Genomic DNA, 13,428 nt, shown 5'->3' with positions numbered 1-13,428 from the left:
CTTTCTTCTTTCCTTTCCTTCCTTCCTCCCTTCCTCTTTTCCTGTCTCTCTCCCTCCTTCCTTCTTTCCTTTCCTCCCTTCCTTCCTCCCTCCTTTCTCCTTTCCTTCCTCTCTTCCCTCCTTTCCTTCCTCCCTTCCTTCATTTTCTTCCTTCTTCCTCCCTTCCTTCCTTGACTCGAGGACAACAGGAGGGTTAAATGTAGCCTACTTTGTCAAATACTTTGACATTTTTGCACAAAATGAATCTTGTGGATTTTGCATCACTTACATTGTCAGTGCAGTATGAAAGGATCTTCTAATGGCCACAATGAACATGAGAAATGATTACAACAAGAAAACCCCATTTCAGTTTTCATTAGGGCTCCTGAATAGGCCTATTGTTTTAAGACAGACTTGAAAATATGTGAATGCGTCCTTTAATACTGATACATTTATGAATGGAAACTAGTGGCACAAAATATTCAAACAGCTGTACTTATTGAAAAATACAGATCCCGTTTTTATAGGCTAAATGGGTGAAAATGGAAAAAAACAAAGTGCTAACCTTTGTTCATTATTAACCATAAACCCCCCCAGACAGGCGGGGGCAGTAGAGCCACTGAAGCTGTGACGTAAGCGAGAAAGAGGGCTTTTGTGTGTGACGTCACCAACTTGTTGTGGAGGGCTGGAGGAAGATGGCGTCGTCCAAGGTGAAGCAGGACATGCCTCCTCCGGGAGGCTATGCCCCGTTTGACTATAAGAGAAATCTACCGAAACGAGGACTGTCGGGTACATACATGAAACACTCTTCTTGCTACACATGCAGATTCACACACGAGTTGTTAAATGTGTAACCAAGGTGACGCGATGTTCACCTGCTAGTGTTAATTAGCGGCTAATGCTAACAGCCAGAACTAGTCAGTATAATGAAAATGTTTAAACTTAAAGTGCCTCTTAAATTACTGTCTCGTCTATGGAGAAATGTTGTCTTTGTCTGTTAACATGGGTACTAAATTATTGGTTTTATAACGGTTTTATGCGAGTTAATGATGTCAGGATGATAGCAACTTGCTAACTAGCGAGCAGTCAAATATTGTTTCATATTCTTCTAAAATAGCAAAAACACTAATTTTATTTAATGCATGTCATTTAAACACTTTTAGTCAAGCATAGGAAGTTCAGTGAAAATACTGAATTATTGGGTTATGTTGAAGTAAGTGTGTGTTGCAACATAAATATTCGACCCTTGAGATTTTGTGCCTCTATGAATATGAAATATTGTCAAATGTTTATTGTCGTTTTAGACAAATTAACACTACTGGACACATTTCTGCTTTTACAATTTGAAAAGTTATGACTTGCTGAATAAGGTCACGTTATAGCTGCATGATGGGTCACAGAATATGTATTAACATTGGCAGATGTAATAGTCAATGTTATTAAATACTGGGGCTGCTGTGAGTTCATTTTACACTTACAAGAAAATCTCACAGTTTTCTTGGTTAATGGATTCATTGTTTTGTCTGTTTGTTAATTTCTTAAAGCTCATGGAAATATCTAATTTTGTCAGATGAACAGTCTACAATCCAAAGATATTCAGTTTAATCTCGTGTGTGACCAGAAAAGCTTCAAAAATCTTACCTCACACAAGTTGCAAAAAAGTAATTTTGGGCATTTTCACTTCAGTGATCAAAAGTAGTTGCTAATCATTTGTCTGCCAAATAATTTAATCAATTATTACATCTTAATAATTTAATAAAAATGGACAAAAAGACAACAAAATATGCATCTACCTGCAACAAAAGAACAGAAGTTAAAAAAACAACAAAAAAACTTCAAAGAGGGTTTTCTATTGACCAAAAAGGTGTCAACCTAAACTGCTTTAAATACTTTTTGTGTATTCAATTAATAATTTCCATCTCAAATTACATGAGCCTGGAGTGATATCATTTTGCACGCATCTGTCACCGATGTGAGGCAGTTATAATCAAACCATCCATCAGAACTTCAGTGTCAGCAGGTTGACACAGAAAGTTAAACAGTGAAATTGTACCTGCAGGCAAGTAAAGTAATAATAATAGTACATCATGGTGTGCAACATCTTCTGGCAAGGAAAGTAGAGGGTTTATCTGAGAAGAGTTTTGCTATTCTGAGTATCAGCACTTTACTTCTTGTACTTTTGCTTCAACCCAAAGCTACAAGCTCATGATAAGTACCCAAATTAAATCCAATTTATAGAAACAAGTGGCATGGGTGCAGTGACCAATGGCCATATAAAGAGTCTAAATCTTTATTTTTTCATTCATCTTTTTAACTTAAGAGAAAAAAAACTGAAGCACAAGTTGTTCATTTGCCTCCTCTGTTAATTTTACTGCTTATCTAAACAAATACTATAGTTTTAGCAGTGATGTCGGCATCTAAACTGAACTGAGAATATAGTAGATATGTCCTTTAAAACCCAACACTGACTAATCTAAATGCAGCGTTGCCTGAAACTGATGTATGGATTATTTAATCAACAGGATACAGCATGTTCGGCATCGGCATAGGCCTCATGATGTTCGGTTACTGGAGGCTTTTTAAGTGGAACAGGGAGAGGAGGTAAGTGTGTTTTTTTTTTGTTCACAGTCAAATCAGCCTGACACTAATGTTAATGTTGTGTGTTTGTCTAACGCAGACGCTTGCAGATTGAGGAGATGGAGGCCAGGATAGCTCTGATGCCTCTGCTGCAGGCGGAGAACGACCGCAGGTGACAATAAAACACAAGGACACACTCGTGCTGAGTTTCTAAATTTACCCGCAGGCCAATGATTTATGTAACAGTTGAATCTCTCGTCTGCCCAGGACCTTACGGATGCTGAGGGAAAATTTGGAAGAGGAGGCGATTGTCATGAAGGATGTTCCAGGCTGGAAGGTAAAGAAACACTGCAATTCTCTATTTGAAAGGATTTTGGTCTGTTTTTTAACTTCCTTTTGTTTCAGGCCTTCTTCTTCAAGAAACTTGTTTTAATTATCTCTTCTTTTTATTTTTTTTAAATGTTGGTCTTTTGATTTTTAAGATCATTTTTGTAAATTAATGTAATACTTTAACTTTTGACTTTTCACAAGAGGGTGAAAAAAAGTTTTGAATTTGAATGTACAGTAACTGTTCATCTGTATTAAGTGGACACACTGCACACTACATCTCATCTACCAGCCAGTTTACACAAAGACTATTCTACATTTGATCATATACATCACAATCACATTAGCCTGCTTTATGTCTAGCTAGAATTACATTATTACTGAAGGTTTTCTTTTAATGTTGTTTTTTTCATAATTGTTTTATTGGTATAATTGAAAACCACTGATTCTTCAAAAAGTTACATGTGACATCTTGAAGTGTAATGGATGCATTTTAACATTTAACTACAATATTACATTTTATTGATTGGGCATATTCCATTCATTGGAATTTATGGACAACAAATATTGAAAAACAGGATTGGCTCAAGTGGAAAAAAATCAAACCTACAGTCAAGCCCGAAATTATTCATACCCCTGGCAAATTTTGACTTAAAGTTACTTTTATTCAACCAGCAAGTTGTTTTTTGACCGGAAGTGACACAGGCGTCTCCAAGAAGATAAAAAGACAATGTACAAAAGGCATCATTGTGGTAAAAAAAATATTTCAGTCAGCTTTTATTTACATTTGAACAAAAAGTGGCATGTCCAAAAGGGGTATGAATAATTTCGGGCTTGACTGTACATGAAAGAAACCCCCAAAAATGAAAATCTGTAAAATGATACACTTTTAAAAGCATATCCAAAACAGTATGTCACTTTTTTTACCCACAGTATAATCTAGTGTTTGTCCATAAATGGATATTTGAACTACATACAATGTAATTAAATGTTAAATAATATAAATTAAATTGACAATAGATCAGCCCTTAATTTTCCACAGCATTTTGTTTTTTTTTAAAAATCTGTGAAGTTCCATAACTGTAGGTGTCTTCATGCTTTACTTGTGCAGGTTGGTGAGAGTGTCTTCCACACAGACCGCTGGGTCGCCCCTCTGACGGAGGAAGTGTTCAACCTCCGGCCCCGCGAAGAGCTCTTGAACAAGCGTTTTGGCTTCTTGGCGTACGTGTAACACCACCAAGACAGACATTGTCCCCAGTTACACCACCTTCTACATCCAGAACCATGTGGACCTGAGCTGGCGCTTAATCCAGATTGTAAATGTTCAATATTAAAGTTCTTTTTTTCTGTACCTTATCCTGGTTTACCTGCTTTTGTTTTTTCACTTTGGACTCAGATAGGATCACGTCCAGTGGTTTAAAGTGGACCTCAGATACTGTTGATCAGTGTAATTTTACTTTATATTTTTCCTTCTCTAGTATTGTAGTTAACTATGTATTAGTAGTTAACAGTTCCTTAGACATTTTCACTTGAAGCTTGAGTTGTTGTGGCCAGTCAAGAATTAAACTACACCAAAGTATATGTAAGGTAGATACAAATAGCCTCATGTTAACCAGCCTCAACATTAAATATGCTTCATGTCAACTACTCATCTACAGTGATTGACATGAAGCATCAGGAATAAGAAATCCAACAGGAGTGTTCACTTTTGATGAGACTATCCTGCAGTATTTGTGCTTAGTTTGGTTCTTGTGTTTTTATGGGTTTATTCAATTTGAAATCCAAGTTAATCTGATTTAAATCAGGCTTTTATACTAACCAATCAAACCAGATCCCCCTCCAAATGGTTAACACCTGTTTTGTTCATCAATATCAAAATGATTCAAATGTTATAAAAATGTCTAAACTTTCAATTTAATACATTAAGTAAAACCGTTGTCTTTGAACAAAACACAGATAGGAAGTTTTAGTTCCCCACAACTTTATTTTTGAAAAATTGCCATACAAAACAGTAAAATGAGTGATCATGTTTCTTTTGAATTAAGCCATTTATATTGAAATCAAACATGAAAATCAAGACACCATATTCTGTCACATTCAGACAAAAGAGAAAATGGTCTCGTCATCCTGGCCTTAAGTCCAGTTTGTATTACTTAAACTGGACACTTTACCAGCAGTTATATGTTTTGAAAAACTCAGGCAAGCCAACATTCTGTGTTTCACAAAGGCTTCCTCCATGTGGTCACCGCCTACAGCTGCCCAACTGCTGCTGCATGCTGGACCTGAAACAAGACCGTAAGTAGTGTTACAATCAGGCAGAGATGATCAAAAAACAAACACATGAAAACATGTTATAATTGTAGAAAATGTACCCGATAACTGCATCTGTCTCTGCCATCTAAGGCCCGACACTTCAGCTGGGTAGAGATCAGTGAAGACTCTGACCATCAGACCTCATCAACCTAGAGAAAAAGATTTAAAAGATGGATTAAGTCTTGTCACTTCATGTTTGGAATAACAAACAAACACGTCAGTAATCTGCATGCAACACTATTCATGAGTCTGAAACTCACCACTTATTATGTAAGGGTACAAAAAGAGACAACTGAATACAGTCTAAACACCTTACACATCAATTAGGACTGCTGTGGGACATTACTGGAGCGAATTGAAGGACTAATGCAGTGAACAGAAGTGGACTGTGCACAATATACCCATGACTCAGAGGGCAATGCTTTTTTGGTGGACTCAGGAAGGTGGAGCACTATAATCCAGAGGAGCTTCATAGAAACATTTTCCTCAATGAGCTTTTAAGAATCGAATCAGGGGGGAGGCCATGGCATGTTTGTGGGCGACATCAGAAGCAGAGGACTAAACAGCGGCTAACTTGAAGGTATTCATGGAAACAATGAGAACTGAGTTTGAAGGATGTGAGCAAAGCAAAAGGAGATTTTTACCTCACGTGCATTGGCCTACTTTCTCCACATATGACCTAGGCAAGAGAGCAGCTTTCATCTCTGATGAGCACTTGTTGGTAGGCGCAACACTTCATTCTCCAAGGACTTGTAGGTTTTTGAAGTAGCTGACCTCTTGAACGTAATGAAGCATTAACATGACCAGACACCAGCTGATGTTTTCCCAGCAGTTCATGTGCCACTTTTAGGGGCGTCTCAAGTCAAAACTCACTAGAGCTTTGACAATACACTACAGTTGCCTGTCAAAATACATTTGCCTAATCATTGTTTGAGACAACAGGATTCATTGAGCCAAATGACACCTTTAGTTTCCAAATTTGAAGCGACCAGACAGGCAGCTGTTCAAATTAAGTGGACTTTTAATAAACCCAATTACTTCTTATCCCTCTTTAGTCATATCTCAAGTCTAACTTCCGATCTAAAACTGGCCTCCAATGAAATCCACGTCTTGTTTGTTTGGGTTTTTTTTAATGATTTTTCTTCCACGCAACATTACAGTGATATCAGCTTAACTTCCCCATGCGATAGTTTTGAAAGGCAAAAGAATCAAGATTATTTTCCACAGTCTGTTTAATAGGCTCCATGAAGCCAAACTGACAAAGAAAAAAAAAGTTGATCATACAAACATAAAGTACAAAACTGTTCCCGGTTGAAATATTACTCTGGGGAAACGAAGTTACATTTTTCGATCACTTAACAAGATTAGTCCATTTTACAGCACATTTAAAATGCAGATGTTGAGCAGAGCACAGAAGATACCTTGGACAGACTGTAGCATGCTGCAATTTGCAACTTCATGAACAGCCGGCCACTTCGGATGTGTAGTTCACCAGTCTGAAAGGAATTCACTCTTTTGGGAAATTGAACACACAGGAGCCCCAGCTAAACTAAGTGTTTAATAGTAAAAAGGAATTTAGCATAAAATCCCCCAAAAAGTCTATTTAAAGTGTACATGGATCTGTTCCCTCACTCAGTTTAAAACCTGGCATGAGGTAGGTCAGTCACAAAAGACCGTGAGGGGAAATAAAGGAAAAAAAACAAGCCCCATCAGATATCAATATAAAAAAAACATTACTAAATAAGGAATCAAATCAGGAAACACTTCAACGTGCTGGACAAAACTATAGCGATAGTAGTGGCTGATCAATGAAAAGCCATGTGGAGAGGTGTCGTTGGGTCCCCTATATTGGGCCTTACAATATTGATCAGATTACACAGATGCCTTTTAGTGAACAGACGGCTGATGCCCAATCAAGCAAGATAAAGAGTCCTGAACTGCAATTTGTTTTAACATGGTTCGTTAGGAATGACCAAAACTTCATGGCTACATTTTTTTTTTTAAAGATGCTTGAGCTACTACAACAGAACTACAAAACTAAAGGTCAGCAATAACACGTGGACATTTTTCTTGAGGAGCGCATCTTTGAAATACAGCCAGCCAAGTGATGATCTTGAATCAGGGAGATGCTTACTCGTGTGTAGCTGAGGATAAGAAGTGGGCACACAGGTAAAGACACTGAAAGTTCCAACACTGGAGTTTCACAACATCCCACTCAACCCACCAGACAGTCCAAAAACCCTCCCTCTTTTTTTTTTGCAAAAGGGACTCCATCGGCTGAGATACGAGCAATAACTATTTGACAGAATGAGTAACTTTAGTGTTACAAATTGCTTGCCAGCCTCTATCAGAGTGGGGCGGTGGGGCTAGCAAAAATCGGTACAATAAGAGGCATCAACTTGATCTCAACTACAAAACTGAGGGGCATAAATGAGTCATGTTTCTTCATATGCTGGGGCTGTGACATCGTCTATTAAAAGTCAATGCTATGCGCTACCTAGTGTGATACAATGTTTACAAGACTCAGTATAAAAACGCAGCCAAAGAGACCCTCTATAGTCACTGGCTTAAATAACAATACTTAAGGCAAGTTATTTTATAGACACAACAGAAACAGGTCCAAGACTCCAGTCTGACAGTGTTGAAATGTGGTATTTTAAAGCTATAGTGTGTGGTCAAACCTAGAAAAAGTGTGACAGCCCCAACATAAGTCTACATACACAGTAGAGATGCACATTATTCATGCTTACCATAGCTGTCATATCCATCGCGGTAGGATCCAGAGCGGTCACCATATCCACCCTGTCCCCTGAAAATTAGGAAAATATTTTAATAAGAGCTTTTTCATTGTTTTAAAAGTTTCACTTGTCAATCTTAAAAGGCACAACTATGATTACACAGGACATCTTACCTATTTTCTCTGTATCCGCTTGAAGAGTATCCTCCACTCCTGTATCCGCCACCGCCAAAGTTCCTGTCTCCACCACCAAAGCTCCTATCCCCATAACTCCTCTCACCATAACTCCTGTCTCCATTGTATCCGCCGCCTCCAATGTAGAAAATGATAGATTTTGAGATAAAGGGAGGGATTAAAAGCAAACAATAATAAATACCACACAGTCACATCGATAGTGATCACCTCTGGAGTAACCTCGCCCACCTCTCCCCCGGGAACCGCTGAATCTTCCTCCACGGGGTCCTGAGCCGCCAAAACCTCCTCTGGAGCGTCCTCCCTTTCCAGCTTCATCCACGCGAATAGCCCGTCCATCAAGAGTCTGCACAAACAAAATAGCACAAGTTAACTCTCTGTACACAATCAGCCAATGCAGAAAGCTAGCCATGTAACGAAAAGTTCTGCTTTCCTTTAAAAATAGGAAAAGGCATATTTTTTTCCTTGCTCATGGAGGTCTAGGATTAGGGTCTAGACCTGTTCTATAAATTTGATTTAATGAATTTAATTAATTATTGAAGATAGATTACAGATTACAATTACCAGATTATAAGAAAATAATATTGTAACAAAAGACTATTTACTATTTATTTTAAAAAATGTATATATCAAAAGTAAAGTTAAACATAAAAAGGTAAAAAGTAAATATAAAAATGTTTACTGACCTTGCCGTTCATGGCCTCCAAGGCATCTTTAGCATCTTCTGCGTTATCGTATTTCACAAAGCCGAAACCACGAGACCGTCCTGTCTCTTTGTCTCTGATCACATCCACTGGTGGGGGGAGGGAGGACAGGGAAATTCATTAAAATGAAAAAAAGACGACGTTCAACGCGCTCCATGTGAGCATGCTGGCGGTCTAAAATGGAGACTAAAAATGAAACCTGAATGAGGCCTTAGCGGGGGATATACCTTTCTCAATGGTTCCGTATTTGCCGAAGGCCGCAGCCAGAGACTCCTCGTTGGTCTCGAAGCTCAGTCCTCCGATGAATAGTTTACCTTCGTCCGACATCTTGAGTCCAACTGGAAGACACAAAAGAAAAAGAAAAAGAAAAAAGGTATAAAAAAATATTTATAAATATAATATAAATGCGCCCGCCAGATGCTTGGATGTGGTAACTATCGTGCTTAATGGCGATCGCCAGTGAGCGTCATGGCTGCTGCAGCACGCACTGAGAAAACTAGGTCAATGGTCTATTACATCAGAGGCCTCCACAACCAGCATATTTATATCAAACATACATTTAGCGTAATTTACGATATATTTGATTAAATTTAAACTAAAACTGGGGTTTATTTATCAAACTCGGTTGCCGCCGTTTTTGCGGAGCAGGACGGCCTAGGCCTCAACCACACCAGCATGCTGCCGCTAAGCTTTTTTCTTTTCAGCGCCATTTTACACACTGCTCCTCACTTTTGTTCCGTTGAGCAGCTTCAAGATGCGACGACGGACTTCGTGCTCATGTTATCACAATCCCTCGAAAAATACCACGTTTTAAAGTCTTAAACAGCACTAAAACACTAATAACCTGAATATTAACCGAGTGGTTTACATCGTGCCAATATTACCGATTAAAATATATGCGGTCGTGTTAACAATGTAACGTGATATTGTAATAAAGAATTTGGTTAAATATTTAAAACAAATACACAGATATCACAAATATGGTAGTAACAACTTGAAAATACAAATAAATGTTGAATTTACCAGAAATACACGGTGAAAAGCCGTGAATAAGCGGGTCTTACCTGCTCTCTGTGTGTTTCAAATGGCTGCTGTGAGGCTGTGGGGCGAATAGGGGGAGCAGAACACGAGCACTCGCCTTTTAGAGCCGCGCGCTCGTCTCTTCTTCTGCGTGACGAGAGGGGCGTGAGTTAACGACACGTGGGGACTGCAGCGCCACCTGCAGGAACTGGAGCAAGATGGAGTGACCCTCTCTACCTTTATGTCTGCATGGCTACTGTTAGTTTCTTTCTTTTGGAGATCAAAGCAATCAATCAATAATAAGATTGACAATATAATGACAAAAATAAAATCAAAATATTAAGCCTACCAGAACAAAACTCGCAATATTACGAGAATAAATTAGTTTAGACTAGTAGCTTATTGAAGAAGGAGGAAATAACTGTAAGTGGTTGTCTGCAGAACATTTTGAAGGTGGACAATCAGAAACTGAAAGAAGTGAATTAAACTCTTCAGAATAAGCTCTCCATGGCAAGTGAAAGGAGGCACCAAAAAATTGACCAAAGACATTGAGAAAAAGGAAAAAGGCAGGTTGAAGGAAATTATTGGAGAAGATGGGAAAGGGACTTTGAGTGAAAGGAAAGTTGCTGCAGAATAAGTGGAGCTATTGTGGGGAGCAGCCGAAAGACAAAGAACCAAGACCACATGAGGGAAGGAAAAACTTCTGGAAGCCCACAAAAAGCAAGAACTGCAAAATGGAGTAAAGAAAGACAATCAAATGGGAACATCTGGAGAGACGCTTAAAAAAGGGGTGGCTGTAGAGAAGAAGATCTTCGAAGAGGTGAAGGAATGGCTTTGTCTGAAGTACTTAAAAATGGATTTCTCCTTCATGGAGAGGAGCTTCAACATAGAAGGCCAGCAAGTAATGAATTAGAAAGGACCTCTCTTAGAAGGAGAGCTGGAGCAAGAGGATTCCACAGCTTGAAAAAGAAAAGAAAAGAACAGAAGGCAAGATGGCTCCAGAAAAAAAACAGGGCTGTATGCAACAGTAGAAGATAGTAGAAGAAGGTGCCTCCTCTGAAGAGGCAAAGCATTTAGCTTGGGGTAAGTAGCCTGTGGTGATTGTGTCGCCTTGGAATAAGAGCTGAATTGTTTCAGCGTTGACTTTCAGTATTGAAATGAGAGTAAACTGTCTTTTTCTCTTGTTGGAAAACAAGAAAGAAAAGGTACTTTTGTTTGTCAGGAGAAGATGGCTGTTGCTGTTTAAATGGCCGGCATTTGATTGTCCTCAATGACATCAACCCAACCCCCCATGCCACCCCACACACACTATATCCCATCACCCCCAAAATACCTCATTAACCTTTCTTATGCAACCCATCCCCCCAGGACCCAAAGAGCTTTGTTTGCCTAAAATGAGAATCAGCTGCTCAGACTTTATCTCCAGTTTGACTTCAGTTCTGAGAGAATATTTCCAGGCCAGAGGTGCCTGAACACTTGCTTTGACTAATACCTCATCATCAGAGACTGGGGTATATTTCTGGAGTCTTGTCTGTCCAGTAAAGCTTCTTCCATTGTTTTTGAAGAAAACATTGAACCTCACTGCATAGATCCCAGATAACGCCTTCTTTTTTATCTTGGAGCTAACCCATTCAAAGCTAGAAACCGTCGAATGGTGAAATGAAATGAAATTCAGAAATCTGGTTTTTCTATTTTTTCCTTTTATTGATTGATATTTTTGCATTCTTTTGCATTTACATTTTAATATTGCATAAGAAAAACATTCCAGAGGAACATCCTCTGCACAGAACAAAACTTAACAGGTTGACTACATTCAAGACAGTTAAGGCATTTGAATACATAAAGTAAAATTTTACACTTAACAGGTCTTTGTACAAACATCAAGATATATAACATGAAAATGTACACTGGAACCTGTTGTGAAGTGTGCTACATACTGTTGTTAGGACCATTGTAAGGACATAAGTAATATGCTCAGTACAGTGACAGCCAGAGGAACCAGACTCCTTGGATCTTTTAGGCTTACATGTTTCAGAAACGCACTCATAGCTTAAAATAGCAACAAAGTCTTTCCTCAGAGGTGTCCTTTCTCTCAGACGCACTTTGAACTTTAAGTGCTCTGTATTGCTCGCTCTTTCACACAACTCCACAAGGTCAGAGGTCAGCTCTAGTTTCCATGATGATTCCTCAGTGACCTGCAGTTTCTGTGGTCTGCCCTCGCTCCCTTGTGAAAGCTGCCTTTGCTATGAGAGTGTTTTTACTTGTCTGGGAGACTAGGGGCGATGGTGACAGTGCTGGTATGGGTGAGAAGTTTGTGTGAGATGTGAGCTCCTGCGAGTCCGTCTGCGAAGACGCCTCTGATGCATCAAAAACTGCAGGTGCTCCAGCTTACAGTGCAACGTTTGATTCTCTTCTGTGGATGAAATGGTGGGATGACTCTCCTCAACTGTCAGATAAAGAAGAAACATTGTGAATCATATAATTATATGGGGCAGATGTTTGACAAATGGAAATATAATAACATTAAAAAGGAGCACATGGGTTTTGTCATGCATACACACATGGGAAATACAGTCCAAAGAAGGGCTACAGTTACTGATAATTCCCTTTACTGATGAATCTGCCAAATAGTTTTCCAGTTATTGATCCATTATTTGTTTCATAAAATGTTGGAAAAAAGTAAAAACGCACAGTGGCTGAGAGAGCTTACCACACTGCACCTTAAGAAAAGATGGTCATATATGTGTTTTCTTAAAGTGCAGTGCACAGATACAAGAGATAAATATCTATCACAATTATCTGAAGCCCAAACTGATGTCCTCTAATATCTTGTTTTGTTTGAAAAATAGTCCAAAATCCTAAAAACTTCAATTCATTGATACTGAACAACACAGCTAAACACTCAGGAATCTCCACAATAGCGACATATAATTTAAACTGGACATAAATCAACACATAGAAATGCAATTCTATGCAATACAAAAAAAAGAGATAAAAGAGTAAACATTGAAAATTGAGTCAAAGACTCCCTACAAACACTTACACACACATAAGTCTGAAGTTCATGAAACTAGGCAAAATGTCTTCAAGCTTAATCAGTGACCCAGAATCTAAATATGGCCTTCAAGTAAAGCACAAAATGTTTGGTCAGTGTCATTCAAGCCAGTTGGAATCGTATTATGAGCTGACGCTTCCGTGTCTATTTTGAATGTGGCTCACACACTTTGAGTTTATATTCCTACTTATTTCTTGTCCTTGAAATAGAAATAGGATCCAGTCTACTTTAACTCGTATAATTACTCCTCCAGTGTGCAAGTGTGTAATATCATATTCTCCCTGTATACACAAAATGTATTTAATCTCACCTGGGGCTTTAATCAGGTGGTCTGGCCTCTGAGTCACTACGGGTTTGGTTGTTGTTTTGCTAGGCTGGCTGACTGGAGGGTTTGACGCAGGACAGCAAAGGTGAGGTTGGGTGGGTGAAGCCCCCTGGTGGTGGTGGGCAGCTCTCAGCAGGTCATTTAGGATCCGGAGAATGATGGCGATGCCACGTCGAGGATGGCTGATGCCACTCTGACT

At 38.9% G+C, this 13,428-nt stretch overlaps 3 protein-coding genes across 5 annotated transcripts in view; 1 reads left to right on the top strand and 2 right to left on the bottom strand.

The window, feature by feature from the left end:
- The first annotated feature begins 629 nt into the window (after window positions 1–629).
- Window positions 630–4,239, top strand: ndufa13 (NADH:ubiquinone oxidoreductase subunit A13). The gene is made up of 5 exons (XM_053329942.1): window positions 630–768; window positions 2,502–2,580; window positions 2,657–2,728; window positions 2,824–2,893; window positions 3,995–4,239. Exons 1-5 carry the CDS (start codon window positions 675–677, stop codon window positions 4,112–4,114), a joined length of 435 nt encoding a protein of 144 aa, XP_053185917.1. The 5' UTR covers window positions 630–674; the 3' UTR covers window positions 4,115–4,239.
- Window positions 4,240–6,410: 2,171 nt separating this feature from the next.
- On the bottom strand, window positions 6,411–9,973 carry cirbpa (cold inducible RNA binding protein a). Of its 3 annotated transcripts, none has more exons than XM_053329937.1 (7): window positions 9,894–9,973; window positions 9,057–9,167; window positions 8,812–8,918; window positions 8,336–8,471; window positions 8,108–8,243; window positions 7,947–8,005; window positions 6,411–7,340 (listed from the first exon to the last, which is right to left on the bottom strand). In XM_053329937.1, the coding sequence occupies exons 2-7, from the start codon at window positions 9,154–9,156 to the stop codon at window positions 7,327–7,329; spliced, it is 552 nt and encodes a 183-aa protein (XP_053185912.1). In that variant the 5' UTR covers window positions 9,157–9,167; window positions 9,894–9,973; the 3' UTR covers window positions 6,411–7,326. The 3 variants fall into 3 exon arrangements, with proteins under 3 accessions (XP_053185912.1, XP_053185913.1, XP_053185914.1); XM_053329938.1 differs by having other exon boundaries at window positions 6,411–6,692; XM_053329939.1 differs by having other exon boundaries at window positions 8,357–8,471.
- Window positions 9,974–11,559: 1,586 nt separating this feature from the next.
- The window catches only part of LOC128369622 (midnolin-like), a 4,417-nt gene continuing 2,548 nt past the window's right edge, over window positions 11,560–13,428 (bottom strand). The window contains exons 6-7 of the mRNA XM_053330699.1: window positions 13,215–13,428; window positions 11,560–12,295 (exon numbers count right to left, since the gene is read on the bottom strand). The exon at window positions 13,215–13,428 is cut by the window's right edge and continues 17 nt beyond it. Coding sequence (XP_053186674.1) covers window positions 12,123–12,295; window positions 13,215–13,428 — 387 coding nt within the window. The 3' untranslated portion in view covers window positions 11,560–12,122. The remainder of the gene's footprint in view (window positions 12,296–13,214) is intronic.

This window comes from Scomber japonicus, chromosome 12 (genome assembly GCF_027409825.1).
Source record: "Scomber japonicus isolate fScoJap1 chromosome 12, fScoJap1.pri, whole genome shotgun sequence".
NCBI lineage: Eukaryota > Metazoa > Chordata > Actinopteri > Scombriformes > Scombridae > Scomber > Scomber japonicus.
Note: the sequence above shows the minus strand (reverse complement) of the source record. Positions and strands in the feature narration are given on the sequence as shown.

Coding starts and splice junctions, on each gene's coding strand:
- ndufa13 (XM_053329942.1), top strand. CDS start 675: ATGGCGTCGTCCAAGGTGAAGCAGGACATGCCTCCTCCGGGAGGCTAT. Junction 769..2,501: donor ACCGAAACGAGGACTGTCGG/GTACATACATGA, acceptor TTTAATCAACAG/GATACAGCATGTTCGGCATC. Junction 2,894..3,994: donor AGGATGTTCCAGGCTGGAAG/GTAAAGAAACAC, acceptor TTACTTGTGCAG/GTTGGTGAGAGTGTCTTCCA.
- cirbpa (XM_053329937.1), bottom strand. CDS start 9,156: ATGTCGGACGAAGGTAAACTATTCATCGGAGGACTGAGCTTCGAGACC. Junction 8,244..8,335: donor TGGGCGAGGTTACTCCAGAG/GTGATCACTATC, acceptor TCTACATTGGAG/GCGGCGGATACAATGGAGAC. Junction 8,006..8,107: donor AGCGGATACAGAGAAAATAG/GTAAGATGTCCT, acceptor CCTAATTTTCAG/GGGACAGGGTGGATATGGTG.